Here is a 16,352-nt window from a genome sequence, read left to right as displayed (position 1 = left end):
TTGTACCTTTCCTGAAACTATAGGCATATATCTATCGAAAGGTTAAAAAAAAACACACATGCATTTTTGCTCGTGTTTCCATAATTTGAATTGAAAAGGTCGAGCTATAAATATTTGTTGATAAACACTACAATCATTTATGGACCTATGGGTGGTACGGATAGAAAATACGGACTGTCAAACAGATACATACCATATAAAACATGCTAAAAACAATCTAAATGTTCATAAAACCCCACTAAGGAGGCTATATTATTCTTCAATTATCTAAAAATCTATTTCATTGTACAAAAACTTTCATATTTAAAAAATTCACCATGGCCATAATGCGATACTAAACTTTTATTAAACTGTGTATTGCTACAGAACCTTATCGTTTTTGATTTCAACACTACGAAAGGGACTCTCATCGGGTGGGTGTTGTTGACAAAAGTCAGCTGGTATGTCCCTTCTTTGGGCAGCTCTGATCTTGGCTGCCTTGTGGTTGACGCAACACTCTTTGTTGGTTTCCAGAACTTCCTTGCTATAAACGTGGTTCAAGCACATGTAGCCTTGGATCAGCAGTAAGTTGAGTTCTCTCTCCCGCTGTTCACCAATGTTTGAAATGTGTAGCGGGTATACTTCACTATCATCTATTATAAATACATTAACCGCCAGGGTGGAATTGGCCTTCTCAAATTAATATCCTTAAGGCTTACCAGATTGAGCTCTGTGTAACCCTGTCCGTTTGTTTTGGGTCTACCTGCAGTGCCGAAAGAATGGCCCACTTGAAACACTCCTCGACGTTATTTTTCACATTGATTACAGCCTTCTTGTATTTGATCCACGCCGGCTACTGTGACCTACCCAGCGGTCGTTGGTAATATTGACTTGAAATTTTACAATTGCTTTCGATGTCCAGTCACTTTTTTCAGAGGTCCACTTTGCAATCTTCTCTCCGATATTTTCATCCATCTTCTCAAGGGTTTCAAGCAAGTCCGTGGTTGAGGGGATAATCTGGTTTCCCGAGTGAAAGTATCCCACAATCTCATCATCCATCTTACCTGTTGGGTTAATCTTCACAGTGCAGCATCACATTGACTTGTTATCCTTTCAAGGCCCAATCGTCTATAAGTTCCACCCTTGACATCTGAGAGACCTCAAGGAAGGTCTGCACATCCATGTCAATAATATTGGTCATCTTTCAGGTAGTAAATACATCTTTAAAGGCTTTCTTCAGTGGATGTACCTCAATTTTATCCCCAATGATTTCCTATCTTCTCTGATCTGTTCCTGTAACTTATCCAGTAGTCGATCTTTCGACATCCTGCTAACCTCTATCAACTCATGCTGTTTGGCTTGGGTGATAATATCCTTCCTAGTATAGGGTTGGAACAACGCTAAAAAAATGTTGATCTTCGTTCCGATCAACTGATCCAACTGATCCTTCCTCATCCGGGAGTACCATCGGCGGTGGTTCATTTTGGCAATACCACTCAGGGCTTTGACGTTTTCAACAACTAATTCCAGCTATTAATAGCTATTGAATCGATGTCTTAATCTTTATAACAATCCAACATAAAATCAATTTGTTTCACCCAAAACCAATATCCACGATTAAATGGTTTTTAGGCCCAGTTTTTGATCTTTCGATCCTATCATCCATATCAAAATATATAAAATTCGAGGTAATCATACCCGGTGCGCCTGGTTTTTTTCATCCCATAGCTCACAATTTGCCGAGCTCAATCGGTCTCTCTCTTTGTCAAGACGGTGCACAGCTGCTTGTTTAATCTCTCACAACCCCAAGTGGGGATATGGTTGCCCCTTTCCAACATAAGGTTATAATTTCTGCCTACCTATTAACTAAATGTCTGCTTAGTAATACAAAGATTGAGAGATTAGAGGGCTATCACCATTGCCCTGTGCCCTTTGCCATAAAATTCTGATAATTTTTAGCAGAAAAATGACAATATCAGCCCTCCATATATATATCGAATATGACAATATTCTGGGAATCCTTATAATGGAACCTTCATATATACAGAGTCTATGATTTTATTAAATTTCATAGACATTGAAAGACCAGGGGGGTCTCAACCTCATTTAAGCGGTCTCAGGTATATTTCCACTATATATTTTGAATATCCAACTGGCACTTTGTGCGCTCCGTAAACATAGAAGACAGGAAGTGTACCCAAAGTCCTTTTTAGTCACGTTTGTATCTACCTATTGACTAAATGTCTGTTAAATATTAGAAAGATTGAGAGATCAGGGGGCTCTCACCATCACCCTGTGCCCTTTGTCCTAAAATTTGGACATATTTTGACTGAAAAGTGACAATCTTAGCCCTCCGTAGATATTGAAGATGACGTTTTTTTTCTGGAAACTCCATCTAATACCATCTTTATATATACAGAGTCAATGATTTGGTTGAATTTTATGGACATTGAAAGACCAGGGGGGTCTCAACCTCATTTAAGCGGTCTCGGGTAGGTTTTCGCTATATATTTTGAATATCCAACTGGCACTTTGGGCGCTCCGTAAACATAGAAGACAGGAAGTGTACCCAAAGTCCTTTAAGTCACGTTTGTATCTACCTATTGACTAAATGTCTGTTAAATATTAGAAAGATTGAGATATCAGGGGGCTCTCACCATCACCCTGTGCCCTTTGTCCTAAAATTTGGACATTTTTTGACTGAAAAGTGACAATCTTAACCCTCCGTAGATATTGAAGATGACGTTTTTTTTCTGGAAACTCCATCTAATACAATCTTTATGTATACAGAGTCAATGATTTGGTTGAATTTTATGGACATTCAAAGACCAGGGGGGTCTCAACCTCATTTAAGCGGTCTCGGGTAGGTTTTCGCTATATATTTTGAATATCCAACTGGCACTTTGGGCGCTCCGTAAACATAGAAGACAGGAAGTGTACCCGAAGTCCTTTTAGTCATGTTTGTATCTACCTATTGACTAAATGTCTGTTAAATATTAGAAAGATTGAGAGATCAGGGGGCTCTCACCATCACCCTGTGCCCTTTGTCCTAAAATTTGGACATTTTTTGACTGAAAAGTGACAATCTTAGCCCTCCGTAGATATTGAAGATGACGTTTTTTTTCTGGAAACTCCATCTAATACAATCTTTAAATATACAGAGTCAATGATTTTTCAAATGTGTATTCTGTACTTAGTTGTTTTTTGTTGATGTATAGGATAGTTGTTTTTTGTTAATGTATGGGATATACAAGTACCCGGGCACGTCCACTCTGTTAAGTATTTCTGATTGTGTCCATCTGATAAGTTAAGCTTTTTTCATTTGATTTTTATAGTTCGTTCTTATGTTGTATTGTTACATCACTGTCCCAGGAAAGGGGTGTTGGGATCCTTATAACATGTTTAACATGTTCTGTGTCATTTGGGCTTTTGTGGAGAGTTGTCTCTCTGGAAAATACATCACATCTTCTTTTTTATATTTGATTTATTTTTGAAATACAAGAAGAATTAAGACACACTACGAACGCAGAATTTCAACATAACCTCGCATGAAACATTGAGCAAATGTAGTACAATGGCTTGTTGCCTATTAAATACTGACTACTGGTGACAAAGTCGTTAAAAGCAAAAATAAAATAAAATCCTTCTACGATATTTATCTCAAAAATAAATCATGCACAAAAGTTGCATATGTATTATCATATATTTGTATTAAAGGTTAAACCTAACAGATCAAATAGTCTATTTATTTTCACAAGACAAGAAAGTATGACATCTGGAATTACAGAATAAGTTCGATCTTTTCATTTACATTTGCCTGTCGTACAACCACCCCGACAACTCTAGTGAACATGATTTTGGTCACCAGTTAAAGAAAGCACTGCTTCCATGATGTTACCCAACCTCAGTGATCTCTGGTATGTCCAACATTGTCAAATCTTTTCTTTGAATCTAACGATTTGATTTCGACTCATTAAACCAAGCGTGAGTCCAACTTTTGTTCCTATTTTTCAACTTTCGGCAAAATTCAGTACAACTCCTTTGATATTTCTACAGTCAATCACCTTTACATTGTCTCCAACTTTTAAATCTTTAAATCATCTTTTGCCATGCGCTGTTCTTATCAAATGGTAAGTTCATCAACTTCACAATAGAAACAATTTGTCTCCTTTGCGAATGTGTTTTTCAATTACTGGTACCTTCAAAACACCATTCTGTCATTATAAATATCTTTGAAGTGCTGTCTTTATAGAACTGAATTTGGTTTCCTAACATAACACATATTCTCTCTGTACTATCTTACGCGTGTGAAAGCGAATTATTAGAGTTGATTATTTCTTCATATTATTTTTCTGCACTGTTTTCCATCTATACACTTAAGTTTTGATTTGTTTTTGGAAAGTTTGCTATAGCTTGCTATAGCAATAAACTTTCTTAAGGCATCGGCCTAACCGGAAAAGAGACAGCCTAACTTATTTTGGGAAGTGTGTCCTACTTCTAGATAATGTAGTACTGGTGTTTGAAAACTAATAAAAGAAAGATGCTTTTGAAATTTTGACCTCTTTTATTTTAATAGCATACAGCTTGAATAAAAAATGTACTGAATTTTCATCGATAAATCAATCGATAGATCTGCGCTATGCGGAAAGTAAAATCAATACACACACGAGACAGCAGTTTCTACGTTATGATTTTATCGGTATTCTTCAGACATGCGTCAGATCAATATATGTGTGCCTCCAAACGGGAGTACTACAATCCCGATTTCAAAGGTTTCCTACCTTCCTCCGGTTGAAGAGAAAATTAATAGCGTGTTTAGAATATTTCATGAATGAACATTTTTCGTCGCTTTATACTACGATTTTTACAAATTTATATTCAATATGTAAAAGCCCGAGAGTATCGGAAGTATCATGGTATCTCATCTGATCTCGGCCCACAACAAACTCGGACTATAATAAACTCGACCTTTTACATATTCGGCATTAGAAATCGGACTATAACAAAAATCGTAATTATACTAATTGCTTTTAAGACTCATAAACAAAGTTTTTGCTCAGTTCTTATCATGTTCTCCTTGGGGTCTATTTAGTTGTATTTTGAGGGGCCAACAGAAGGGAGAAATTTACTAAAGAACCCTAAGGGATTTTTTTTAAATTTTCAATAAATTATAAACTTGAAGAAAACAGTAAGTGACAGACACACATGGTTTTCAGTAATGATCACAGGACCATAAAACAAATCAAATTAATTAAATTTAAGTTGAGTCCATGGTGTCACCCCACCTAAACCCTCATGTTTGAATACTTAACAACAGTCAGATCCCCACTCCTAAACATTATATGTTCTTTATACGTTACAATAAAACAAATCAGATGAAATAAAAGGCGAGTCCCCTGGGGTCACTCTCACCCCCTGGTTTTTTGAGAACTTATTAACAGTTGAGATCTCCACCCATATACCATATATATTATTGTATGGGACAATGAAATAAATCAAATGAAATATAGAGGAACTTCAGAGGGGTCAGTCACCCCAACCATAAACCATATATATTTTTGTATGTGGCAACAACACACATCAAATGAAATAAAGTGGGTGTCCCTTTGGGTCAGCCCCAACCCCTCATGTCTGGGAACTTAGAAACTGTCGAGATCTCCACCCCTAAACCATATATATTTTTGTATAGGGCAACAAAACTAATTCAATGAAATAAAGTGGGAGTCCCTTTGGGTCAGCCCCACCCCCTCATGTCTGCGAACTTGTAAACGGTCGAGATCCCCACCCCTAAACCATATATATTTTTGTATAGGGCAACAAAACAAATCAAATGAAATAAAGTGGGTGTCCCTTTGGGTCAGCCCCAACTCCTCATGTCTTGGAACTTAGAAACTGTCGAGATCCCCACCCCTAAACCATATTTATTTTTGTATAGGGCAACAAAACAAATTCAATGACATACAGTGGGAGTCCCTTTGGGTCAGCCCCACCCCCTCATGTCTGAGAACTTGTAATTGGTCGAGATCCCCACCCCTTAACCATATATATTTTTGTATAGGGCAACAAAACAAATTCAATGAAATAAAGTGGGTGTCCCTTTGGGTCAGTCCCACCCCCTCATGTCTGAGAACTTGTAAACGGTCGAGATCCCCACCCCTAAACCATATATATTTTTGTATAGGGCAACAAAACAAATTCAATGAAATAAAGTGGGAGTCCCTTTGGTTCAGCCCCACTCCCTCATGTCTGAGAACTTGTAAACGGTTGAGATCCCCACCCCTAAACCATATATATTTTTGTATAGGGCAACAAAACAAATCAAATGAAATAAAATGGGAGTCCCTTTGGGTCAGCCCCACCCCCTCATGTCTGAGAACTTGTAATTGGTCGAGATCCCACCCTAAACCATATATATTTTTGTATAGTGCAACAAAACAAATTCAATGAAATAAAGTGGGAGTCCCTTTGGGTCAGCCCCACCCCCTGTTGTTTGACAACTTGGAAATGGTCAAGATCCCCTCCCCTTAACCATATATATTCTTGTACTGGACAATAAAACAAATCAAATTCAAAAGAAGGCGAGTCCCTAGGGGTCACTCCCATCCCCTTGTTGTTTGAGAACTTGTAAACGGCTGAGAACCCCACCCACAAACCATAAATATTTTTGTATGAGAAAATAAAATAAATCAAAATGAAATATAGAAGAAGTCCACAGGGGTTACCCAACCAACTTCTTTTTGAAAATTTATACGGTTATATATATACTATTTTATGGGGCAACAAAACAAAACCAATGAAATATAGTGGGAGTACCTCTGAGTCATTCCCAACCCCTCATGTTTGAGAACTTGTAAACGGTTGAGATCCCCAAACCTTAATCATAAATATTCTTGTATTGGACAATAAATTGAATAAAGTGAAATATAATTAAGTCCCTCGGTGTAACCCCACCCCACCCTGTTTTGAGAACCTGTAAACAGTCAAGATCCACCCCCTTTTCAAAAACTTGAAAACTGTTGAAATCACCACACTTAAACAACATATATTCTTGTACGGAATAATAAAACAAATCAGATGAAATAAAAGGCTAGTCCCCTAGGGCCACTCTTACCCTACCTCCTGCCTGTTTGAGAACTTGTAAACTGTCTAGATCCCCACCCCCATATCATGAATATCACTTTACTAGACCAGACCAATTTGTATTGGACTTTGCTTAATGTCAGGCGACCTGTGGGAATGACTCATTTTGAGAACTTTGTTTGGGAGACTTCGTAGCAGCATCCTGTTACAATTATTTCTTGATAAAGTTTTTTCTTTTTTAAGTAGGAAAAAAAAGTTAACCATGCAATCTACACACTATCTATTTGATATATTACAATCTACCGTTGCAAACTTTCCACAGGTGCTATCCAGCACTTTGATTTTAAGCTTTGCTTATCTATTTGTTATTCAAAAGGCACACGCATGTTGAAAGTTTATACCTTTATGTCTCAGTAATAACAAAATTATAAGGGAACCGATCAAATATAATGATTTGTACAAGTTATTATCTTTTTCTCAGTAAAAATTGTACGAGTAATTACTTGTACATTTCTATTTGTACAGGTAATAACTTGTATGATGGCTTCATACAAGAAATTACTTGTATAAAATGTGTGTACAAGTGATAACCTGTACAAAATAATAACATGTACACGACATATAAATAATGTACACAGCCATGTATCACCATCATTGCTGGTGATCCGATGGATACATCTGTTGTAGAGTTGTCACTGACTCAGACGTACTTATATATATATATATATATTAATTTATACAACTCGTCTTAACATCAACCCAACAATGTTAGATCTGTAAATTTGCTTTCGCAAATTTTTTGTTCTTCCCTCGCGGGATTCGAACCATGCTACTGACATATCGTGATACAGTCACAGAAAATAATTATATTTATAAGTACGTCTGAGTCAGTGACAACTCTACAATAGATGTATCCATCGTATCACCAGCAATAATGGTGATACATTGCGGTGTACATAATGTATATACAACTCGTCTAAACATCAACTCAACAATGTTAGATCTGTAAATTTGCTTTCGCAAATTTTTGGTTCTTCCCTCGCGGATTCGAACCCATGCTACTGAGATATGATAAATATAACTATTTTCTGTGACTGTATCATGCATTAATTTGTAGGATCCTTTACTATAGATAATTGAGCTGATCTGTAACAATAACATCTCCATGCCTTATATAACATGAGCTGTAGTACGCCGCTAGATTAAAACTGACGAGAAAAGGTAACACACGGCCACCGAAAGCTTTATTTTTGTGAAGCCCAGGTGGTCGTGTGGTCTAGCGGGACGGCTGTAGTGCAGGCGATTTGGTGTCACGATATCTCAGTAGCATGGGTTCGAATCCCGCCAGGGAAGAACAAATTATTTGCGAAAGCAAATTTACCGATCTAACATTGTTGGGTTGATGTTTAGACGAGTTGTATATACATTATGTACACAGTCATGTATCACCATCATTGCTGGTGATCCGATGGATACATCTATTGTAGAGTTGTCACTGACTCAGACGTACTTATATATATATATATATTTATATATAAGTGCCTATAAATAGCAGCACATGACATACAAATCTATGGGAGTGTGGATTAATCAGTACAGAGATTAATTCAATTACACAAATAAAATTATAGATTGCCTAACAATGTAATTTTAACACACTATTTAATATGTAAATATAAGAATGTTTAAAATATTTACAAAATGATGAAAATAAACGCAATATTTCGCTAGACCAACTAGATGCACGCTTGATAAAGCTAGTTGGTCTAGCGAAATATTGCGTTTATTTTCATCATTTTGTAAATATTTTAAACATTCTTATATTTACATATTAAATAGTGTGTTAAAATTACATTGTTAGGCAATCTATATATTTATATATATATATACAACTCGTCTAAACATCAACCCAACAATATATATGGTCTAGCGGGACGGCTGCAGTGCAGGCGATTTGGTGACACGATATCACAGTAGCATGGGTTCGAATCCCGGCGAGGGAAGAACCAAAAATTTGCGAAAGCAAATTTACAGATCTAACATTGTTGGGTTTATGTTTAGATGTGTTGTATATACATTATGTACATAGCCATGTATCACCATCATTGATGGCTATCCGATGGATACATCTGTTGTAGGGTTGTCACTGACTCAGACGTACTTATGAATATAATTATTTTCTGTGACTGTATCTTACATTAATTTGTAGGATCCTTTACTATAGATAATTTAGCTGATCTGTAACAATAACATCTTCTTGCCTTATATATCATGTATTGTAGTACGCCGCTAGATTAAAACTGACGTGGAAAGGTAACACATGGCCAGCGAAAGCTCTTTTTTTTGAGAGCCCAGGTGGTCGTGTGGTCTAGCGGGATGGCTGCAGTGCAGGCGATTTGGTGTCACGATATCACAGTAGCATGGGTTCGAATCCCGGAGAGGGAAGAACCAAAAATTTGCGAAAGCAAATTTACAGATCTAACATTGTTGGGTTTATGTTTAGATGAGTTGTATATACATTATGTACATAGCCATGTATCACCATCATTGATGGCTATCCGATGGATACATCTGTTGTATGGTTGTCACTGACTCAGACGTACTTATGAATATAATTATTTTCTGTGACTGTATCTTACATTAATTTGTAGGATCCTTTACTATAGATAATTTAGCTGATCTGTAACAATAACATTTTCATGCCTTATATATCATGTACTGTAGTACGCCGCTAGATTAAAACTGACGTGGAAAGGTAACACATGGCCAGCGAAAGCTCTTTTTTTGAGAGCCCAGGTGGTCGTGTGGTCTAGCGGGATGGCTGCAGTGCAGGCGATTTGGTGTCACGATATCACAGTAGCATGGGTTCGAATCCCGGAGAGGGAAGAACCAAAAATTTGCGAAAGCAAATTTACAGATCTAACATTGTTGGGTTTATGTTTAGATGAGTTGTATATACATTATGTACATAGCCATATATCACCATCATTGATGGCTATCCGATGGATACATCTGTTGTAGGGTTGTCACTGACTCAGACGTACTTATGAATATAATTATTTTCTGTGACTGTATCTTACATTAATTTGTAGGATCCTTTACTATAGATAATTTAGCTGATCTGTAACAATAACATCTTCATGCCTTATATATCATGTACTGTAGTACGCCGCTTGATTAAAACTGACGTGGAAAGGTAACACATGGCCAGCGAAAGCTCTTCGTTTGAGAGCCCAGGTGGTCGTGTGGTCTAGCGGGACGGCTGTAGTGCAGGCGATTTGGTGTCACGATATCACAGTAGCATGGGTTCGAATCCCGGCGAGGGAAGAACCAAAAATTTGCGAAAGCAAATTTACAGATCTAACATTGTTGGGTTGATGTTTAGATGAGTTGTATATATATATATATATATATACAAAAAAAGTTTCTTTTCAAGCGGTGTACAGACTTATATATACTTTTTGTGCCGATGCATTAATAGGGTTAGTTATCCAAATAAATGAACTTATGTTCTTTACAATTGTTTTTCAGGAAGTTGGAACCGAAATTGAAACAACTTGCAATAATTGGACTAATATTTGGGAGTTTATTTTTACAATGGAACGGAGCTAAATGTTTGATAGAAGGAGAGGATCTGTTTGAGGACAAATGGACCATAAAAAGTCTACTGGCATCAGCCGCCATTCAACTGGTATTCATTTTAGTAGCGTTCAAAACAGAGGAGTTCCGAATGATTGTTGACAATTCCGAAGCGATTACAATTTTCTTTTTCCTCCATGTACTATCAAGTGGTCTGTTGAAATATTACGACAATGTACCTCTTGTAGACAGAGGGACGGACATATATCCACCTTTCATACCAATCATTGTACTGGTCTGTCTAGTTATTTGTAAAGGAGCTCGAATACAGCATATCACTATGGCTACCACTGGTCTGCTGTCTTTAGGCGCATTGTTTGTATCGCTTGGTGTAAATAAAGATTTCACCATGCATAGAATAGATTACTTATCGTTTTCCTCTGTTTTTGCAACTGTGTTAAAGCTGATATGCCTTAAACATTTCAAAGATCAAAATATCAAGGTCACACTACGTTTGAGAGCTATTGAAATATTCTTTGCCGGAACTATTGTTGTGATTGTGCCCGTTTTAGAATTTACGAACAAGTCTGACTTGGGGACGTTTATGCTAGTTTCATCTATGTCTGGTTTAGCTTCTGTGACAGTATTATACTTATTATATAATCACGTGATGTGTACAAAAACAGTTTTAGAGACATCCGGGTATCTTATGATGGGATACCTATTGCATCAAATATTAGAAAGTGAATCTATAAACATTCTTCCTGTTTTATTTGGTACTTGTGTTTTGATTGCTACATATATCTGGCACGTGAAGAAGCAACACGACGATTCCAAAGCACCATTTAAAGGTAAGAAACGGCACTTGTTCATCCACAATAAAAATTGAAAAATACTTTTAATTACTAGTTGATTGTCCTTTCAAGATCATGTAAAGAAATCGAAAAAACATTTCGATGTATATCAAAATTCCAAGAAATCTTTTGCTAACGTCTATTATATATATGTCGTGTACAAGTTGCGATTTTGAACAGGTTATAACATGTACAGAAATATTGTACATTTTATAATGTGTACAACGCAAAAATACAAGTTATAACTAGGCGTGTACAAAATATATACCATGTACAAAATATTGCTTAAAAATGGTTTTAACTGGTACAAAAGTTTAAGAATAAAGAAGTTTATATTATAACACATGTCATAGATATAGAATAACCATACATTGTCTCGAAATATCAATGTTATTTGTACGAGGCTTAGAAATTGGAAAAAGCGAGGCTGTGCCGAGTATTTTTACCTGTTTCGAGCCGAGTACAAATAACCGATTGATATTTTGAGACAATGTGTGCTTATTCTTTATATGCTGCAGATCTTAAAACTGTTCTAAATGAAATATTTAGGGTAAAAAACATATTTTTTTAATTTGAAGCGGACGACGTAAAATTTCCGCGAACCTGTATGTTTTATTGACGTCATAAATAAAACTCTATGGAAACGCATTGTCAACGTCATAAACAAGGTGATATACGGTCAGTGACTGTATATGACATATGAATATACGGTCAATGCAATTTGACTGCTCAAATAGCACAGCTGCAGTATATACCTCAATAACATATTTATATTTTTTGGTATTGTTTATGCATGTTATTGTGTCTTGTTCATCTTGATAAAATTAATTACCATGCAGATTGATAGTTTTAACGATTATGCATACATTTTTAATTAAGAATTGAATGCTTATTTTTGTAACTATATTTGGGTGTAAAAGCGTTGACCGAAGTACATTTTGTATGAAGCACGGTCAGCGCTTTTACAACCCCATGAAGTTACAAAAAGAAGCATTCAATACTTATACATGTAATTACTTTTTTAGCTATGATCATGAAAACACGAATTCAATATTTATTTTATTTTATTCACCTGTGCACTTTTTTGTGGAAGCACGTGTTATCATGAATGATAAGTTTTATTGAGTGATGCAATTGCTTAAAGGAATAACACGTGATATGCAGTTAGCCAATCAGAATGAAGTATTATAATGAAACATACATCTAATGTAATTATATACTTTCAAAACACACACGTCAACAAACACTATTCAACATCTCAACTGATGAATTTTGACTGTGAATTGAAAGCAATAGAACATAATGACATACTAGTTTTAAGATATAAGTGAAAATAAACCTTGATTTGCCGAGTGAAAACTCCCCAGAAAAGCAATATTCAGTTTTCAAATGAGAGGATAGAGATTTAAAACATCAAAATGACATTCGACTCATACAATGATCTTACTATTTAATCACTTTCACTGATACACTACCATAATATATCAACCTGCTACACCAGCAAGTATACACCATGTATTCTCACTAATACACATATATGAAGTATTCAAACTTCTACGATAGTACAACTAGCAACACCAGCAAGTATACACCATGTATTCTCACTAATACACATCTATGAAGTATTCAAACTTCTACAATAGTACAACTAGCGACACCAGCAAGTATACACCTTGTTTTCTCACTTATATAATAACTTATTATATATATATAAGTTTCACTTATACATTGTATCACAATCGCTATTGCAATATCCACATACAAATCCGAACGCTATTTATATATCCTTTGGAATCACTAAATTCACTCTACTTACCAGCTGGAAAATAATCCCTGATGTTATCACTGCAACGGTCCACATTAAACTGACAAAGTTTCATATATGGAAGTGTTTAACGACCTTGACTGGCTATACATCCCTCGCACGGTCGGGACAAAGTTTCTCTGTCTTGAGCTGGTTCATATTCTTACATCTGGATCAGTCTATTTTACTTAAAGGTGTGAAAATTAAGACTATACCAATTTTAGGGGTGTTTTAAGTAATAGATGGTGATCCAACTATAGCGAAAATATATACATATAGAAACACAAATAATAGGGAAAGACAACTGGTGTTTCACATCAAAACAAATAAACTATGACCGATTCTCGTTACAGACTTTTAACAACATGAACTCCACTAAAACTTGGGCTGATCTCAAAATATGTAATTGACATTGGTTTAACTGTTTTTGTTTCCTTTTGAGATATACATATATCGTCCGCGAATCATTATAAACTACCTACAAAATTCATATACATTTTGTTTGCATATCATATCTAGAGATCTTGTTTTAATTCCAAATAAATCTTATTCGTAGAACCTCACGAACTTATATCCTCCATGCCTAAATATACCTTAGTATACATATTTTATGTTCTAATTTCAGATATATCGTCCACGAGTCATGAGATGTTTACCCGGATGGAGTTTATAATATTTATGGGAGGTGTAATAGCCGTGTTGTTTTACGTGTTACAACCACGTGTTAGTAGTAGGGATATAAATAATCTTAGTTATGTTGGACTGGACAAGATTGTAAGAAAACTATTACAGAACAAAGCCAGTTGATAAATGCATAAAAGGGAGTCAGTTGATAAAAACGGTTCAGTAAAGTTTTTTTGAGGGAGTTTTATGAATTATTTTGTTTTGTGAATTATTTCATATCTTGTTTTTGTTAACGGTCAAGTGACAAATATTTCACACCTATTTAGGAGGCCGAGAGCAAATCAAACTAGAATTGTCATTGTGAGCAACAGCGGATGTCACCTGGTCTGCCATTTGCCACTTAACGGCAGCCATTTTGAAATTTGTATATTTTGAATGAAAATAATATGATATGCATCGACACAAAATTTCTCATTTGACCTGCTTCTATGCTTCTATGGCAACGGCGGTCATTTTGAAAATTCAAAAAATGGATGTCATGTCTTCACATACCAATTAATACTTACACAAAGTTTTATTAATTTGAAGGACTTTCCGATTTTTCACATTCTATCTGTTTCAATGACAACGTCAGCCATCTTTGGAATGCAAACCCTCCATTACACATTTATACAATGGGGATTAATATTACGGTAGAGTTTAATCATCATTGGTTCATATAATTCCGATAAATTTTCTGGACAAAAAATCTGTGAAACAATATGACAGATTACTAGGTTTGCCATTGCAAGCAATAGCAGATGGCACCCAAACCAGATTGTCACAAAACTTCAACCATTTTGAGAATTTTTAAGCAGTCAAAACACAAAATAAACCGATCTCAACCTATCTGTCTGTAAATTTCCTTTTGTTTGTTGCATTTTTCAATGTTTCACATTGTTGAAGTTTCCATGGCAACGGCGGCCATTTTGAAAACCCCAAGTTTGAAAGTCCAATCGTTACTTGCTTGTTTAAATTTATATCAATGTTCAATAAGATTTGAGCATTTTAACATTTTTGATATTGTTGCTGTTTCCATGGTAACTGTGTCAATTTCGAAAATTCCAACAACAGTTTCAATATTGACGTATGCCATGTCACATTTTCATGATTTTTTTATGAGTTTTATCTTATATTCCTTAAGAAAATGCTGCTTTGATGTTTTTTCCCAACGTTTACATTAATATCTTCAGTTTTCATGGCAATGGCAGCCATTTTTCAATTGCTAAGTACTGTAAGTACCTCAGGGCAATACTTCCAACATTTGTATACACTTTCATTAGGTTGGCTCTTATAATAAAAGATTCAGAATTATAATTTTTTATATATTTCCTCAGTTTCCATGGTAACAGAAGCCATTTCTAACCATTCCATTCCATTGCATAACTTCACTAAGTGGTCTGTATTATGGTCCCTGAAATTTTCTTCCCGTAACTAGAATCGAACCTGGAACTTTTGTGTTAGTAGTCCGATGCGCTAACCACAACACCACGACACTCATTAAAACAAACTGATATAGAGTACAGCACATTTAAAATGCCAGTGGAAAAAGAAGTAATGTTGAATAGAGGCAAACCATTACCATAACATAGGTTTCGATGAACACCAATAAAATCTATGCCGAGTATTATGGTTATTTTGTTACGGTGGAAAGCAAACAAAAACAGTCCTACATAAACTATTTTCTGAGCTATTTGTCAAATATAAAAGACAGTAGGTAGTAGAAGGAATTATGATATATATAGTTGATACCAATAATAATAATTGTAATTAGAACATAATATTAATAATATTGACAACAGAGCAACAAAACAACTCGCTGTTTTAGCACGACGGGTGCCACATTTGGAGCTAGATCTGATAAGCAACAGAGATCGCCCTGTTTGCATGGGGTTTGTGCTGCTCAGTGTTTAGTTTTCTTTGTTGTGTTTTGTGAACTATTATTTGTCTTTTTCTTTCTAGCCATTGGGTTGTCAGTTTAGTTTTGAATAGTTTAAACTCCTCTGATATATTTTCTTTTGTTTTCTTTTCGACTGCCTATCGCGAAACTAAGTTTTGCTATACACGATTTAGCTTACATTAATTAACAAATCAGTACTGCATTACAGAGATCCGAAATGACAGTTGTAAAACAATTGATCGAGAACACCAGACTAGAAGGTTGCACATTATACCCAGATCTGATAAAATGTTTTACCTTTGCGACTAAGTTGACATCGGTGACGAATACCATTATATTATACCATGTAAATATTTCAAAGATGGTAGAAACAAATATTTACCACAATATTGTAAATCTGATGTAAATGTAAAATATAGAATTCGAACAAACATATTCAACCCGAAATTGTGTTGATCTTGTTAAACTCTGAAGACTTATTAAATTAGTTCTG

At 35.5% G+C, this 16,352-nt stretch overlaps 1 protein-coding gene across 2 annotated transcripts in view; it reads left to right on the top strand.

Annotated features, from left to right (window-relative positions):
• Nucleotides 1-14,156, top strand: part of LOC134700100 (uncharacterized) — a 28,568-nt gene extending 14,412 nt beyond the window's left edge. For both annotated transcript variants that reach the window (XM_063561468.1, XM_063561469.1), the window contains exons 3-4: nt 10,591-11,489; nt 13,922-14,156. In XM_063561468.1, the coding sequence (XP_063417538.1) occupies nt 10,591-11,489; nt 13,922-14,103 (1,081 nt within the window). In that variant the 3' untranslated portion in view covers nt 14,104-14,156. The remainder of the gene's footprint in view (nt 1-10,590; nt 11,490-13,921) is intronic.
• Nucleotides 14,157-16,352: the final 2,196 nt, after the last annotated feature.

Source organism: Mytilus trossulus, unplaced genomic scaffold (assembly GCF_036588685.1).
Source record: "Mytilus trossulus isolate FHL-02 unplaced genomic scaffold, PNRI_Mtr1.1.1.hap1 h1tg000122l__unscaffolded, whole genome shotgun sequence".
NCBI lineage: Eukaryota > Metazoa > Mollusca > Bivalvia > Mytilida > Mytilidae > Mytilus > Mytilus trossulus.
The sequence above is the reverse complement of the archived record's forward strand: the minus strand, read 5'-3'. Positions and strand labels throughout refer to the sequence as shown.